General features: G+C 50.8%; 1 protein-coding gene across 1 annotated transcript in view; it reads left to right on the forward strand.

Annotated features, from left to right (window-relative positions):
* Positions 1 to 15855, forward strand: part of NAV1 (neuron navigator 1) — a 173721-nt gene that overhangs the window by 140935 nt on the left and 16931 nt on the right. The window contains 10 exon segments of the mRNA XM_032878246.1: positions 796 to 1489; positions 1971 to 2414; positions 3021 to 3062; positions 3810 to 3958; positions 5749 to 5919; positions 7017 to 7069; positions 7848 to 7871; positions 7983 to 8060; positions 11043 to 11126; positions 11352 to 11463. Of these exon segments, the coding sequence (XP_032734137.1) occupies positions 796 to 1489; positions 1971 to 2414; positions 3021 to 3062; positions 3810 to 3958; positions 5749 to 5919; positions 7017 to 7069; positions 7848 to 7871; positions 7983 to 8060; positions 11043 to 11126; positions 11352 to 11463 (1851 nt within the window).

Genomic DNA, 15855 nt, shown 5'->3' on the forward strand with positions numbered 1-15855 from the left:
GCGCTCACCATAGCACATACCCTCCCCATTGTCCATAACCTAACCCCCCTCTCCATGCCCTCCTCCCCCCAGCAGCCCTGTTTGTTTTGTGAGATTAAGAGTCTCTTATGCTTTGTCTCCCTCCCGATCCCATCTTGTTTCATTTTTTCCTTCCCTACCCCTCAAACCTCCCCCGTTGCCTTTCAAATTCCTCATATCAGGGAGATCATACGATAATTGTCTTTCTTGGATTGACTTACTTCACTCAGCATAATACCCTCTAGTTCATCCACATTGTCGCAAATGGCAAGACTTCATTTTTCTTTTGATGGCTGCATAGTATTCCATTGTGTATATATACCACATTCTCTTTATCCATTCATCTGTTCATGGACATCTAGGTTCTTTCCATAGTTTTGTTATTGTGGACATTGCTGCTATAAACATTCAGGTGCAAGTGCCCCTTCAGATCACTACATTTGTATCTTTAGGGTAAATATCCAGTAGTGATGCACTTCTTTCTTAATAACCTTTGTGGTTGCCTCTGCCATTTGAACCAGAATGGAATATCCTGCTGTAGAAGGAGAAAATAACAAAAAGCAAAACCAGCCAACAAAACCCTGAGGCCGCTCCTGCCCGGTCTCCTTCCTCTGGCCAGAAATGCCATCAGCTTACGTAGTGCCCACTCACCTGTGTACCAAAGTACATTGACAATGTTCCCTTCTCCCGTGGAGGGAAAGAAAAGGATTTGCTGGGATATTGCTGTGATGTTGGCCAGTTTCGGCTACCCTTACTTCCTTTCCTGCCCTCTTGTAGGCAAACCCGAAGGCAAAGCTACCGACAAGGGCAAACTTGCAGTGAAGAACACGGGGCTGCAGCGCTCCTCGTCAGACGCCGGCCGGGACCGCCTGAGCGATGCTAAGAAGCCTCCCTCTGGCATTGCCCGCCCCTCCACTTCTGGATCTTTTGGCTACAAGAAGCCGCCTCCTGCCACAGGCACCGCCACCGTCATGCAGACTGGTGGTTCAGCCACTCTCAGCAAAATCCAGAAGTCCTCAGGCATCCCTGTCAAGCCCGTGAACGGACGCAAGACCAGCCTAGATGTGTCCAACAGTGCGGAGCCTGGGTTCCTGGCTCCTGGCGCCCGTTCCAACATCCAGTACCGAAGCCTGCCCCGGCCAGCCAAGTCCAGTTCTATGAGTGTGACCGGCGGCCGGGGTGGACCTCGCCCTGTTAGCAGCAGCATTGACCCCAGCCTCCTCAGCACGAAGCAGGGAGGCCTTACCCCTTCCAGACTAAAGGAACCTTCCAAGGTGGCCAGTGGGCGGACCACTCCAGCCCCTGTCAATCAGACGGATCGGGAAAAGGAGAAAGCCAAAGCCAAGGCAGTGGCCTTGGACTCGGACAACATCTCCCTGAAGAGCATTGGCTCCCCAGAGAGTACTCCTAAGAACCAAGCCAGCCACCCTCCGGCCACCAAGTTGACAGAGCTGCCACCAACCCCTCTCAGGTACCCAAACTGGGCAGCTTCTTCCTCATCTGTCTGCTCTTTATTTTCCATATCCGTGTATTCCTGAGACTAAGCGAGGCATGGCCTGGCCACTGTTTGCCACTGGGCCTTTGCACGGCTTTTTCCCAGCCCCCCACTCCCCTGTATGCCAAGTTGCTTCTCCCCAATCAACCCTTAACCTGTCTTCAGTGCTTGTACTAGTGGTTTTACTATTGTCTGCTGACACACATGTATCCATTTGTATGTAAATCGGCCTGTGTCTCCCACATGCATGTGCCGTCCCCCTCACTAAGACTTGAAGGACCCCAAGTCACACAAGCAGATTTCCTTCCAACGTATTTCACGACAGCATTGGGATAAGCCTCTGCTTGAACAGCCAGACACAGGGAAATTAGACTTGGAGTACTCTAAGGTCCCATCTGCCTCTTGCTTCTGGAACTCTGTGGTTCTAAATACTTTATTTAATTTTCACTTCCCTCAGGGCCACAGCTAAGAGCTTTGTCAAGCCACCCTCACTAGCCAACCTAGACAAGGTCAACTCCAACAGTCTGGATCTGCCATCATCGAGTGATGCCCACGCTTCCAAGGTCCCAGACCTGCATCCCACAAGTTCAGCAAGCGGGAGCCCTCTTCCTTCTTGCTTCACCCCCAGTCCAGCACCCATTCTCAATATTAACTCAGCCAGCTTCTCCCAGGGCCTGGAGCTGATGAGTGGTTTCAGTGTCCCCAAAGAGACCCGCATGTACCCCAAACTCTCAGGCCTGCACAGGAGCATGGAGTCCCTCCAGATGCCAATGAGCCTGCCCAGTGCCTTCCCCAGCAGTACTCCTGGTCCCACCCCACCTGCCCCTGCCGCTGCACCCCCAGAGGAAGAAACAGAAGAGCTGGCCTGGAGCGGAAGCCCCAGAACTGGGCAGTTGGACAGGTGGGTGGAGAGGGACACCTCAGAGCCTGGGTCTTTCGCTGTGCCTCTGGCTCCTTTCGTCATCAGTTAAGACAGTCCCGTATTTCATTGTCACATTGTGGCTTTAAACGTTTTTTCACACACGTGAAGTAATTTCATTTGCTTTACAACAGCGCCGTGAGGTAAGTAGGTTTTCAGTGACTATGTTTATACATCATCATCATTATTATTATTACTATCACTGTGATGATTGTACACGGGGTGCACTGGTACACAGACTAATTAAGTGAGGTAGCCAAGATTTCATAATTAGTTTCACCTGTAATCCAAAGCTTTTACTTTTGAGGCCACACTGGCTTCTATTAGATCACACCTTAATAGGATCTTTTAAATAGCCAGCCACATCCTGATGCCCAACAGAGGAAGACGTTAGCATTTCCGTTGAATCTCTCGAGTTGTAAGCCCAGAGGCAGACTACAGCGATCTTCCTATTTTGTTCACAGAGTTAGAGGGGCTCACAGTTTGATGTCCTGTGTTAGCTGTTGTGTCACATGAACCTATGGTCCCAAACTCTGGTTTCTAAGATGGACTCACATGCTTTTCTCTCTTTTTTTTTTTCCTGCACAGTAATCAGCGGGATCGGAACACTCTTCCCAAGAAAGGGCTCAGGTAACCAACTCTTCAATGTGTTTGCCATTCCCCATATCTGGGGCTCCTGGTCTGTATGAAAAAAAACTGTGACTTGACCTGTCCTGAGTCCCAGTCATGAATTCAGGGTCCCCTTTGGCTGAGTGACTGGCATGTGGTTCCTGCGCGTGTACCTCCTAGCGCCCCATCCAGGCTTGCTGTGATGTGTGAGGTGGCCTTATAGCCTGTGTTCTTCTTTGGTGACAGAGGAGAAACAAGTCGGCCCGTGGGACTCTTCCACCTTCCTGTCCCAGCCCATGCTAGCCCAGTCCTGATCGCACGTCCTCTCTGTAATTTTCCTCCTTCAAAGTTGGAGAGAGAATAGGCTTCCTTGGGGGCCATTCAGGTGGGATGAGCAGGACACCCCCGTCCTCCACAGGACTGTGGCACTGAGTTCTTCAGTGAGGTGAACTCCCGCCCTTGGGAAGGCCACATATGGAGCTGTAAAACTCTGTCCTGAGCTTCTGGGTGGAGGCTCTCCTGGCCCCCTGTCATTTCAGTCCCCATCTCAGAGTATCCCATAGAGATACCTGCCGGTCCTTCGGGACTTTCTTGATGGTGTGAGAGAAGATGCTGAGTCCGCACGTGTCTTCCTCCCTCCCTCCTTAGATGGTTCTTTCCGCTCCCCCTTCTCCTTGTCATGCCTTCCAAACCTCCACCCCCGCCAGACCTCTGCTCTGATAGCCCTTTGTAGCTGCGCAGACTGAGCCCTTCTGCTGTGCCCTACAGGTACCAGCTTCAGTCCCAGGAGGAGACCAAGGAGAGGCGACACTCCCATACCATTGGTGGGCTGCCTGAATCCGACGACCAGTCAGAGCTGCCTTCCCCCCCTGCACTCTCCATGTCCTTGAGCGCAAAGGGCCAACTTACCAACATAGGTCAGTGCTTCTGGTCACTCGCTGTGGCACGGGATGAGGCAGGGCTCACCCTGCCGTGTGAGGCAAGGCAGCTGGACTTCAGGCTCCATCTTCTCCTCTCTGACTCCCACTATATTGGGTCGCTTCGTGGTGCCTCAGTTTATCCATCCAAAGTCAGATTGAAGGCAGAGTGCTCTAAGGTCCTCAACTGAGAAGTCGCCCCCAGGCACAAGGAGTAGGGTGCTTGTGGCATTGGAGAGTCTGAGCGATGGCACGGGAAAGCCATCAAGCGAGGCCCGGAGATCAGACTAGCGCAGGGAGCAGGCAGTCGGCGGTGGAAAGGAGCCGCCAGGCCCAGGGCAGCAACACTACGTGGCTGCGCTGGTGGAGAGGAAGGAGGGAACCGTTGTTGATGGCAGACGATGGGACCAGCCTCATCCTGAAGGCAGCGCGCCTGAAGACACATCCTGGCCTTTCGAAAGCCTGAGGAGAAAGGCTGGCAAGGAGGGAGGCAGGAAGAGAAGGCTGATTCAGAGGCAGGGAGGAGAAGAAGCTTCAAGTGGAGGCCTGACCCCAGGGAGCAGCAGGCCATGATGGGCCCAGGGCGAACCCCCTTAGGACAGAGCCTGGGGCAGGCATGTGCTTTGCTGTGTCTTGCTAGATCCACCTCCTCATTCAGCTGAGTGAAGGAATGCAGTAAGGGAACACGAGGACGGGCTATGGGACGACTATGGGGAATTTGAGGAAAAACTAGGAATCAGGATCGTTTTGCCTAGAGAAGGGAGTGATTTGTAAGGAAAGATCATCTGCTCTCTGAAGGGCCGTTAGGTGGGGGACGGGGCCAGCTTGTCCTCCGTCTGCACTGAGAACCAAACCAGAGGAAAGGCATGGATGCTGCAGGCTGTAGGTGCTGGGCTAAACCGTGATCACCTTACGTGTTTGAAAGGGCCAAGGCAGGTGTAAAATCTTCTTCACAGGTCCTTATGGAGGGAGTAGACCTCCGCCTGCCTCTGTGGAGGCAGAATAGGCAAGGGGAGCTGTGGGTGTGAACCCAGGGAGGCTGTAACCCCAGCATGGGGAGGGGCGAAGGGGAGCAGGGTCAGCCCAGATTCTGCAGAGCCCAACGTCAAAGCAGATTCTAGGCGCCTCACCTGACACTGTCACCTGCTCCACCCATCTGACCTTCCAGCCAGGGAACGCTGGGCAGGGAGGGGTGTTTTCTTGCTGCGTCAGAACCGGCCAGTGGACTAGAATGACACCGCTGGTGGGGAGAGCCTCAGTCCCTCCCGCAGTGCTGAGCGCATCAGAGCCCATAGCCTGGCCTCCTTCTCTAGCTGCCTCTTTGTCATCATTTAGATCTGAGTCTTGGTCTGAATTCTTAGTCCTCCCAGGCTGCCTGTTGTATTCTACGGAACCACAACATCCCATTCCATTGGCACATGCAAGTGATGTGAAGGTTTTAGAAAAGCTGCGAGGCTCCCCCAGCCTGACCTTCAAAAGCGACAGTTCCCGGGCAGGCAGGGCTGAGGGAAGGTCTTTTAAAATAGGAAACGCTGTTCCCCCTTTATTCCCCACAGCAGGGTCCTTCTCCATTAGGGCTCGATCTCCCCGGGAGAGACCCCACTCCTAACCAGCAGCTGCCTGCACACTACCCCCCCCCCCCCCCCCCCCCCCTCCCCCCCCCCCCCCCCCCCACTTGCCTCCCATGCTCCTGGTGCTCCGTTCCCCAAGGGACCCAGAGAGCTGATGACCCTGCCTCTTCTCCTGCCCTCCCCCTGCCTCTCCTGTCCCCCTCCCCTCTGTCCTTCCAGTGAGTCCCACTGCGGCCACCACGCCAAGAATCACCCGCTCCAACAGCATCCCCACCCACGAGGCGGCCTTCGAGCTGTACAGCGGCTCCCAAATGGGGAGCACCCTGTCCCTGGCCGAGAGACCCAAGGGGATGATTCGGTCAGGATCCTTCCGAGACCCCACGGACGATGGTGAGACTTCATGCCAGCGCGGTTCACGCTCATTCCAGCTCTGCTGGGTCCCCTCACCCCCCCCCCCCCCCCCCCCCCCCCCCCCCCACCCGCATATGATTCACAGAACATCCAGCCGGGGCCCGTTCAGCTCTTTCTTCCCATCCCTTTGAAGGGTCTGGGGGCCCAGAAACCTTTGGGTGGCACCGTCTGGCACTGGGGCTTTGGGCTGGAGCACCTGCCATCGGGGCCGGGGGAGGGAAATGGAGCATGGAAGGGTTACATGGAACCCCTCCGAGTGCTCCCAGAACTGTAGCTCCTCCCCCTCTTCCCAGCAGCCGCCTCTCCTCCCCAGTCTTTCAGCAAATGTGAAAAGATCCAGGGATGTAGGGTGGCTCTTAAAACCCAAGAAAGAATTAGGCATCTCATTCCTCTTGCAAGAATGTTCCAAGGGTTAGCTTCAGGGAGGGCCCTGTGGTTGTTTGTGGTGATGTGGGTGTTAAGGGCCAGAGCCTGGAAGACCAGGCTTCACCGGAGAGCCGACTTCCCGCTGGTGTTTTCAGGCCACCGCACCTGGAGGCCACCTTGCAGGGGCGCTGTGGTTCTGTCAGTCTGGCTAGTGAAGCGTCAGAAGGAGGGTTTTACACTTCAGGCCGTTGGCCTTCCGCATGGTCCCCAGAGCCGAGAAGAGGACGCGCAGGCCAAATGGCAGGATTTGTTCCTAGCCGCTCTGATGAGAAACTCCCCTCTTCCGCAGCTTAAGTACTTTCCTTCCTGGGAAGAGAAGATGATGCCTGTCCACGATCATCTCCTTTCCCTCTCCCTGAACCCTCGTGCCCCGCGGAGCAGGAGCAGGCTGAGCGAGGGCCCGCCATCCCCAGGCTGCCCGAGAATATAGACTGAAGGAGGAGGCTAGCTCTGCTCAGGACCTTGCCTCGTCAGCAGACACCTGCCTGCTCGGGGCTGTCATGATGCCAGTTGGGTCCCCCTGTGGTGTTCTTCCTGTTGGCTCCAGATGCCCTCCAGAATCTGAATCCAAACTCCTGCCTTCGGGCTCTGCCCAGGAACCCCTTGTCCCTGGAACCCTCTGTTAACTCTGTGTTCTGCTTCTCTTTCAGTTCATGGCTCAGTGCTGTCCCTGGCCTCCAGCGCCTCCTCCACTTACTCCTCAGTAAGAGCACTACTTCTCTTCCTCCCTCATCCCCTCTCACATACTGTTGCCCTTCTCCCCAGAACCTGGGTTGGTTGGGGAACTGGGTGGGGGAGGGGGACTGCTACCTGTTTGTCAGGCCTTGTGGGTCTGGGGTGGGGACAGGGGAAGGCGCCTAGACCTTGGAGCACTGGGTTGAGTGCATCAGTTCCTCAGTGGTCTTTCTGGCCTCACCACCAATTCCTGAGCAAACTCTGGTGTCTTTGGTTCCCCTCCTTTGAAAAAGTGATAGTCCCCTTGTGATAGAGCCCATTCTGTGCCAGGGGAAGTAGGAAGCATTCAGGGCAAGGCGGGCTGGGAACTTTCAGGTGTACAGGACTCCATCATGCTAACAGCATACAGAATTTACCAAGTGTTCCCTGCAGGGGACTGGGCACACTGTGTTTGGCCATTAGGTGTAACTTGGTTCTCAGATTTGTTTTGCCCCTAATTCTTTATTCTTTCAAGTTAGTGGCAGTAAGGATTCGTCTTCAGATCAACCAGAGTTTCATTTCCTAGCCTTCTTGGCAATGCCAAAGTTGGCTGGAGACGAGCTCCAGAGAAATCTTTTATTGGAACCCAAAGATAGGGTCTCAGCCCATCCTGTGAGGGGCCAGGGCCAAGACACTGAGTTTCGGCCTCTCTGTACCTCTGAGTCACGCTTCTTCAAGTTCTCCGCCCTGCCACTGGGGCCTGGCTTCCTCACCTCCGTAGTAACTACCTCCTTCTCTCTTTCTCTCCTTCTGTGCTCCTTCTTCAGGCTGAGGAGAGGATGCAATCCGAGGTAGGGTGTGAAGCCTTTGTCTCTGCTTGTTAACACCACTGCGCCCCATTCTGCTTTCAGATCTCCTACTTTTGCTGCTGCCATAAGTTTGTATTTCTCTCCCCTCTGCAGCAAATCCGGAAGCTTCGTAGGGAACTGGAATCATCCCAGGAAAAAGTGGCCACCCTGACGTCTCAACTTTCCGCCAATGTGAGTGCCATAAAGTAGGGGAAGACCTAGGCAGTTACTTTTTGGCCCTAAGTCAGATAAGTTCAGCCAGAGGAGGAGAATTCTCTCGTAAGGTATCCGCTGGGCTTAGATTCCAAGGGAGCGGGTCCTGTTTGTAGCTTTATGACAGCGGAATGGGGGATTGGCCTTCTCTGAGTCTTGATATTTATAGAGAAATGCTTTTGCCCCCACCCAAATTAATAGGTGTGGATGAGTTCATGCCCCGTGGTCTTTGAACTCCCTAGAGAAAGGGACGAGGATTATCAGTGGTTCTGCTTGGAGGTGGGAACAACCTTTCCATTGGCCATGGACACAAGTAGTCACGTATTAGAGAACCGTCAGAACTGTCTGCTGCTGCCCTGGGGTATGTTTCTGTCTTTGTTCAGGCCACATAACTGGACAGGCACAGAACTAGCTATTAACGTTCTACCTGGCAAGCATGACACAGCTTAGAAAGACACACTCATTCCAGTCCAGCTGCCTCACTCACAACTGCCTTTGCTTAGCTGTCTCCTTGGGCAGGTGGCAGAAATTACCTGAACTTTGGGTTGGGAGCCAGAATTCTTTGTTTCTGCCCTCAGCCTGCCCTTGGTCCATCCCAGTAGAATGAGTTTCTTTCTTTCTGTGGGCCTTGGTCTTCCGACCCTGTGAGATGGGGGAAATGAGGCCGCCTCCCCTCATTGGGCTGTGGTAGTTTCTCCCCTGTGACCAAGTTGCAAACAGAGAACATAAGAACCATTTTCCCCCAAAGCTGTAAACAACAGCTGAGCCGGATTTGCAGGAGCCTTCCAAGTGTGCACACAAAAGTAACCATGTCCGCAGTTTCCGCAGGAGTTTTGGGTTTTTTTTCTCGTCCCTTCCTCTCCGGGGAACCCAGCTGTCAGGCCCAGGGGTCTTCATTGGGATCAGGTAGAAGGCTCTCCACCAAGATTTCGCATGTTTCCATTCTGTTTCAACAGCATTTCCCTCACCGCCACGCTGACCATTCTCTCTATTTCTCTTTGCCCAAACCCTCCACTCATAAGCTGCACACTCACTGGTTTGTTGGAAGCCCATGTCACGCACCGTCTTCCACTCTTGGGGACCCGTAAAAGTTACAACATAAGCAAGAACTCTCTCTCCCCTCCCTTGTGCCCCACCCACCACGGCTGGTGGCCTGGGTCACATCCTGCACACCCCAGGAAATTCACATCTGGGAGATGCAGTGGGAGAGAGGGGAGAGGCGCCAGGGAGGCAGAGAACATTAGTGTGTCTGATTCACCGACACTGGATCTGTCAGCCATCATGCTGTCAAGGCTGGGCGAGAGCCAAGAAAATGAATTTAGACGGTGATTTTTCTTCGAACAGGAAGTTCCCTTTGGCTAAGAGAGAACAAACCAAACACCCGGACACGATGGGTTCTGAATTTTAGAGGCAGATCCTGCTGGGGGGTCGGAGCCTGGCCCTCAAGCAGGAGACGTGATGCCAGAACTCTCTGGGATCCCCTGATTGCGGACGGAGCTTTTTTCATGTTCCGTGAAACTTCCCAGCTCCCCAAGTGGAGGGCACATCCCAGACAGGGAGAGACCGCAAGCCATTTCACCTTTCCCAAGTGCCAGCCTATCTCTGGCGCCGCTGCTCAGCCCTGAGGTCCTGCAGGCCCTCTGGTGAGGCTGAGGGTTAGGGAAGGCTCAGAGGAGGGAGAGGATGGGTAGCAGAAGTGAGGAATGCCCTTCAGGAGCAGAGGGAGCCCCCAGTGAGAAGGGAAGCCAACTGTTGTTGGAATCCCTCACGAGGAGATGTTCAGGGACTCTGAGTGGGCTGATTTAGGCAGGGATATAGAGACGTGAACAAGAGACACCCCGAGGCCAAGAAAACAGGAGCTCCATGTACAGCAGGTGAAAGTCAGCGGCTCAGGGTCATGACCTAGGTCTGCTGAGGAGAGCCCAGGCCTTGACAGGTTCGCAGCGCGTGCAAGTGGACAAGGCAGTTCATAGTGACCCAGACGGGTTGCCACCAGCCACTGTCAAATGAAGGTAGCCTCCAGGTATGTTGCAAAGGCAGAGGCTGAGACTAGAGTTGGCCCAACAGGGAGAGAGAATCACTGGCCCACAGGAAGCAGTGACAAGTGTCACAGACCTACATCCTCGAGCTCTGGATAAAAGATCTGCCCAAAATATGCCTGTCACTTCTCACTAGGGCCACTGACTTGCCCAGATACCCTCCAGTAATGGCTGTTTCTGCCGCCCCTCGTGTTCCCCTTTCTAGCCCCATTCCCTTCTCCTTTCCTATACATCTTGCTGCCAGGTGAACAGCTTATCCGGCTAGCCCTGCTCCGAGTGGCCTCAGCTCCACCCTCCCTGGCCAGCCTCCTCCTCATGAAACACACGTGACCTCTAGTGGCCAAACTTAGAAGGCCCCTGAAGTTTTCCTAAGCTATTTCTCTCTAGCCTGGCAAAGGCAGCCGTGAGAAACAAGGACCTGGGAGAAGCGGGATAGAGTTGAGAATGGAGGCTGCTTGAGAGCAGAGGTGGAAAGAAGCACCAAATGGTTTCTAGTGGGAGGTGATTTGGACCCCTGGGGGCCAGCCCTCCACACAATGCAGGAGTTAAATCAAGACAATAGGAATGACCCAGAGGTTATGCCCCTCCTGAAGAGCAGAGGGACAGTGCCACCTCTGGTAATGATAGGTGCCAGATCCCAAGTGTCCAAGAGCTTCCAGAAGCCTGCCCGTCCCCCCCGCCGCCTTAATGCTGCCTGTACCACTTCCTCATTCACAAAGTTGGTCCCTGCCAGAAAATCTCAGGCCAGAAAGGTGTTTGATTCCACCTTTTCTGGTCAGGGAGATCAATATTCAAAAATCACCAAGAGAGTTGTTGGCATTGGTGAGTGCCCAGACACAGAAAACCAGCGAAACTACTTCCCATAACAGTCTTTTCCCGAAGTGTCAGGCAACTTAGGAACCTCCTTCCGTGTTTATTTCAGGCTAATCTAGTGGCAGCTTTCGAGCAGAGCCTGGTGAATATGACATCCCGCCTCCGGCACCTGGCGGAGACAGCAGAGGAGAAGGTACGAGAGCTGGAAGTTCTCCTCCCGCACAGACTGGGCTCGCCTCCCCTGCTCTCTCCTGAGCGCGGGTTTCTCCCTTCCCTCCCATCACCCTGAATCCTCCCCTCAGAGAATTCCCTGCCTTGTCTATCGAATCTGGAAGAATTCCAGTGCCTAGCCTACTGCCTGGCACAGAGTTGGTGCTCCCAGTGCCAGCTAATGACACTATTGTCATGTCTCTCTTAGGACACTGAGCTGCTGGATTTACGAGAAACGATAGACTTTCTGAAGAAGAAGAACTCTGAAGCACAGGCCGTCATTCAGGGAGCCCTTAATGCCTCAGAAACCACACCCAAAGGTAAGCTATCCAGCCACAGATCGAAGGAGAACGGAAATGGGGTTATTGGAGATTTTTATCTGTGCCTACAAATATTCCGGATTTTTAGAAGGTGAGGGCCCTTTGATGCTCTTCAGTGTGATGCTCTGGGGCCAGGGGCATGACCCCACCATCCTGGGGATGAGGGAGAGTAGAGCAGACCTGTCATCCCTATGGGTCCTCTCTTGAACCTTGAGGGCAAAGCCCAAGAGCTGTCAAACCATCACTAAAACAGCACATTATTCTTAAAAAAACTAGAGGTATTCTTACCATTTGATTCAGCAGTCGCACTCCTTGGTATTTACCCAGAGGAGTTAAAATTTCATGTCTTCAGAAAAACCTGAATGTCCATAGCGGTTTCCTTCATCATCGCCAAAACTTGGGAGCAGCCGAGAGATATCCTTCAGTAGGTGATTGGAGGAAGGAACTGTGCTATGGCCAGTCGATGAAATATTACTCAGCATTAAAAAGAAATGAGCTAGCAAGTTGCGAAAAGATAGCGAGCAGTCTCAAATGTACGTTACTAAGTGGAAAAAGCCAATGAGAAAAGGCTACGTGTTGTCTGATTTTAACTGTATGACATTAGAAAAGACGAACTATGGAGACCCTAAAAGGATCAGTGATTGCTGAGTGGGGTGGTGTGGGGAGGGTGAGTAAGCAGAGAACAGAGGATTTTTAGGGCAGTGAAAGTACCCTGTATGATACTATGATGGTAAATACCTGTTATTACACATTTGTTCAAAGCCGTAGGATGTCTATAACACCAAGAGCGAACCCGAATGTCAGCTATGGGCTCTGGCTGATAATGGGGTGTCGGCGCAGAGTCATCAGTTGTAATGTGCTCCCCTCTAGGGGGTGTGCTGATAGTGGGGGAGGCTGTGCATGTAGAGGCGAAAGGAGGATATGGGAACCCTCTGTACCTTCCTTTGAATTTTGGCTGAGAACCTAAAACTGCTCTACAAAATAAAGTCTAAAAAATCAGCACTTTACATTTTCACACACACATACACCTATAATCATAGTTATTTTAATCCTTGTGTCAGTTCTCCAAGGGGGTGCAGTCCACTCTTCAAATGAGGTGAAGATCACGGAGGTTTTGTGGGGCCTGGTGGGTTGGGCCTCTGCCTTTGGCTCAGGTCATGGTCTCAGGGTCCTGGGATGGAGCCCCACATTGGGCTCCCTGTTCAGTGGGGAACCTGCTTCTCCCTTTCCCTCTGCTGCTCTGCCTGTTTGTGCTCTCTTGTTCTGTCAAATAAATAAATAAAAATCTTAAAAAAAAGCAAAAACAAATAAACATTTTCAAGTAAGAACTCCATTGACTTCTACACTCCCATCAGTCTATATTCATCTGATCCTTACTTACTTTTCTCCCATTTCGTTGAAAGGGACTGTCCTTTCTGGCCAAGAGGGCTCCCTTACCTAATGCTTTGGGATGCTCCCTCTGGCGTTGATACCCATCGCGTGTGCATGTACACACACACACACACACCCTACATCTTTGATCTCTTACCCTTCATTCACTCCTTCCCTTTTCCTTATAATGCTGCTAAAGTCTCTTCTATCTTTAAAGATGACAAAAGATGTATCCACATCCTTTTTTTTTTTTTAAGATTTTATTTATTTATTCATGAGAGGTAGAGAGACAGAGAGGCAAAGGCTGAGGGCATGGATGCCGATGTGGGACTTGATCCCAGGACTCTGGAATCATGACCTGAGCAGAAGGGCAGATGTTTAACTGACTGAGCCACCCAGGCGTCCCTCCACTACTCTTTCTAATTATAATCTTATCTCTTTCCTTCCTTCACAAACTTACCTTCCACTTCCCTTACCCCCCTAACCCCACCATAATTTGCTTCCACTGCTATCACCCTACCAAAACTGCTTTCACTGAAATCACCAGGGACCCCCATTTTTCCAGAACGTAACTAGTAATTGTTAGTACTTAGTTTACTTGGCTTATGTGAAATAGACATGATACCTAACCAGAAGTTTGTGGGGTCAGATCAGGAGACTTATGTGAGCATTCACCATGGTGCCAGGCATTTGATAGGGGCTCAAAATAACCTCCCCCCCCTCACACACACACCACACACACACACACACACACACACACACACACACACACACAATCACACAGACAATATCCCAAGATTTCTAAGATTTGGCCCTGTTAAGTAAGTTCTCCTTTTCTTCTTTAAATTCTCCCCATAGCTTCTGAGTCATCATTCCCATCTTGGCCTTGTCCTACCACCTCTGACTCCTCTACAGAACCCATTTCTTCCTTCCACTTCGTCTTCAGGGACTGGGTGGGAGAGGAAGAGGGAGAAAGAGAATCTTAAGCAGTTTCCACGTTCAGCCTGGAGCCCAACGAGGCTCGATCCCACAACCTTGAGATCATGCATCACCTGAGCCAAAATCAAAAGTCAGGTGCTTAATGACTGAGCCACCCAGGCACCCCTGGGTCAAGGTCTTTTATAAGATAGAAGGCAAAGAGTGGCATGCCTTTCCATTTATTTATTCTTTAATTTCTTTCAGTGGTATTTGGCTCTTTTCGGTATCTAAGTCTTACATTTCTTTTGTTAAATTTGTTTTTGATACTATTGTAAATAGAACTGTTTTTCTTAATTTCCTTTTCAGATTATTCATTACTGGTATATGGCCATACAATAGGTTTTTTATATATATTGATTTTGTATCCTGCAAACTTGCTGAGTTTATTTACTAGCTCAGTAAGTTTTTCAACCTCCTCTAAATGTGTATCTCTGTCTTCTTAACATGTACCCCCGTCCTGAATATTGTACGTCTATTTCCAAATACTTTTGGACATTCCCACTTAGCTCACCTGATAGGTGTCCCTAACTCAACATGTCCACCATTAAAAGGCACTCCCTCCACCTCCCTTACAAATATACACAAACCAACACTTTCTCTTCTGCAGTTTGACCCATTTCAGGTATTACCATCTGCCTGGTCACCCAACCCACTAATACAAAAGTCATCTTTTATGTCTCACTGGTTCACCATATAAAGCCATTGAGTTATATATATAATTCATGCAGATAGGTACATACTCAGTTCTCTCTCTCTCCTCTGCCTTGTCATTACCCTGGCTCTGGTTTTCATCACTCTTCTTCTGGATTATTACAATAATCTCCTAACTAGTCTTGCATGGCTAGAGTCCTTCCTTCATGAGCCCCCATACCCACCCCGCACCAGTGTCATCCAATCATGTCAGTTTTTGAAATCAGAAATCATTCCAACTTGAGTATGGACTAGATACTAATTTAAAAGAATTACTGTTAGTTTTTTAGGTATGATGATGATGATGTGGGATAATGTCCTTATTCTTAGAAGATGCATCTGAAGCACTTAGTGGCAAAGTGTCATGTTGCCTCCCATCTCTTTTCAGATTATTCAAGAAAATATCTGTACGTGTGTGTGCTTGTATGTGTGTGTGCGCACTTGTTTGTGGGGGAAGAAAGAGCATGCACAAGTGTAAATGGAACAAAATATTAACAACTGTTAAATTAGGTGGAGGGGCATACAGGTGTCCATTGTACTATGCTTTTAAGTATTTCTGTGTGCTTGAAACATTTCAGAAGAACAAGTTAAAGGGAAAGAGACTATGCTCCAAACCCATTAGTATGGCATCCTATCCTCTTCCTGATCCAAAACAAACATTTCTCTGCAGCTTCATCTTCTACCCCCTCTCTTGCACCCTGTATCCCAGCCATGGCACTAGTAAAAAACTTACTTACTGAGCACTTTGCATATGCTAGGTACTTTTCTAAGGATTGTACTTGTATTGATTAATTTATCCAGGTAATAGCCCTATAAAGTACATTTTATAGTTGAGAATAAGAGGGAAAATAAGTCCCTTGGAAAAACACAGCTCATAAGTGATAAATCTGGAATATTAAGCTATTTCTGATTTCCCAAGTGCATCTTACTCTTTAGATATAGATTTGTTAAGTGAATAAATGAATTCTGTCTTTTGAGATGAGTTTGCATGTTTTCTTCAGTTCAGGGTGACCTAGACTCAAGTTGGTTAGGAGGATTTCTAGGACCATTCAACAAGCTAATGCTCAAAGTCATGATACCTACCCTTATTTTATTTGTGAAAAGGTGGTAAATGTATGTAGCACAAAATTAAAAGTGCACAAAAGAGTTCCTAACTTTCTGAAGATTATTTGATTCTAGAACATCCTTTGCTTCTAAAAGTAGTATATAGCATATTTTTTAGGGGTGCCTGGGTGGCTCAGTGGGTTGAGGCCTCTGTCTTCAGCTTAGGTCATGATCCCAGGGTCCTGGGATGGAGCCCTGCATCGGGCTCTCTGCTCAGCAGGGAGCCTGCTTCCCCCTCTCTCTCTCTGC

The sequence above is a fragment of the Lontra canadensis genome, unplaced genomic scaffold (genome assembly GCF_010015895.1).
Source record: "Lontra canadensis isolate GAN:19392208 unplaced genomic scaffold, GSC_riverotter_1.0 scaffold63, whole genome shotgun sequence".
NCBI classification, from domain to species: Eukaryota; Metazoa; Chordata; class Mammalia; order Carnivora; family Mustelidae; genus Lontra; species Lontra canadensis.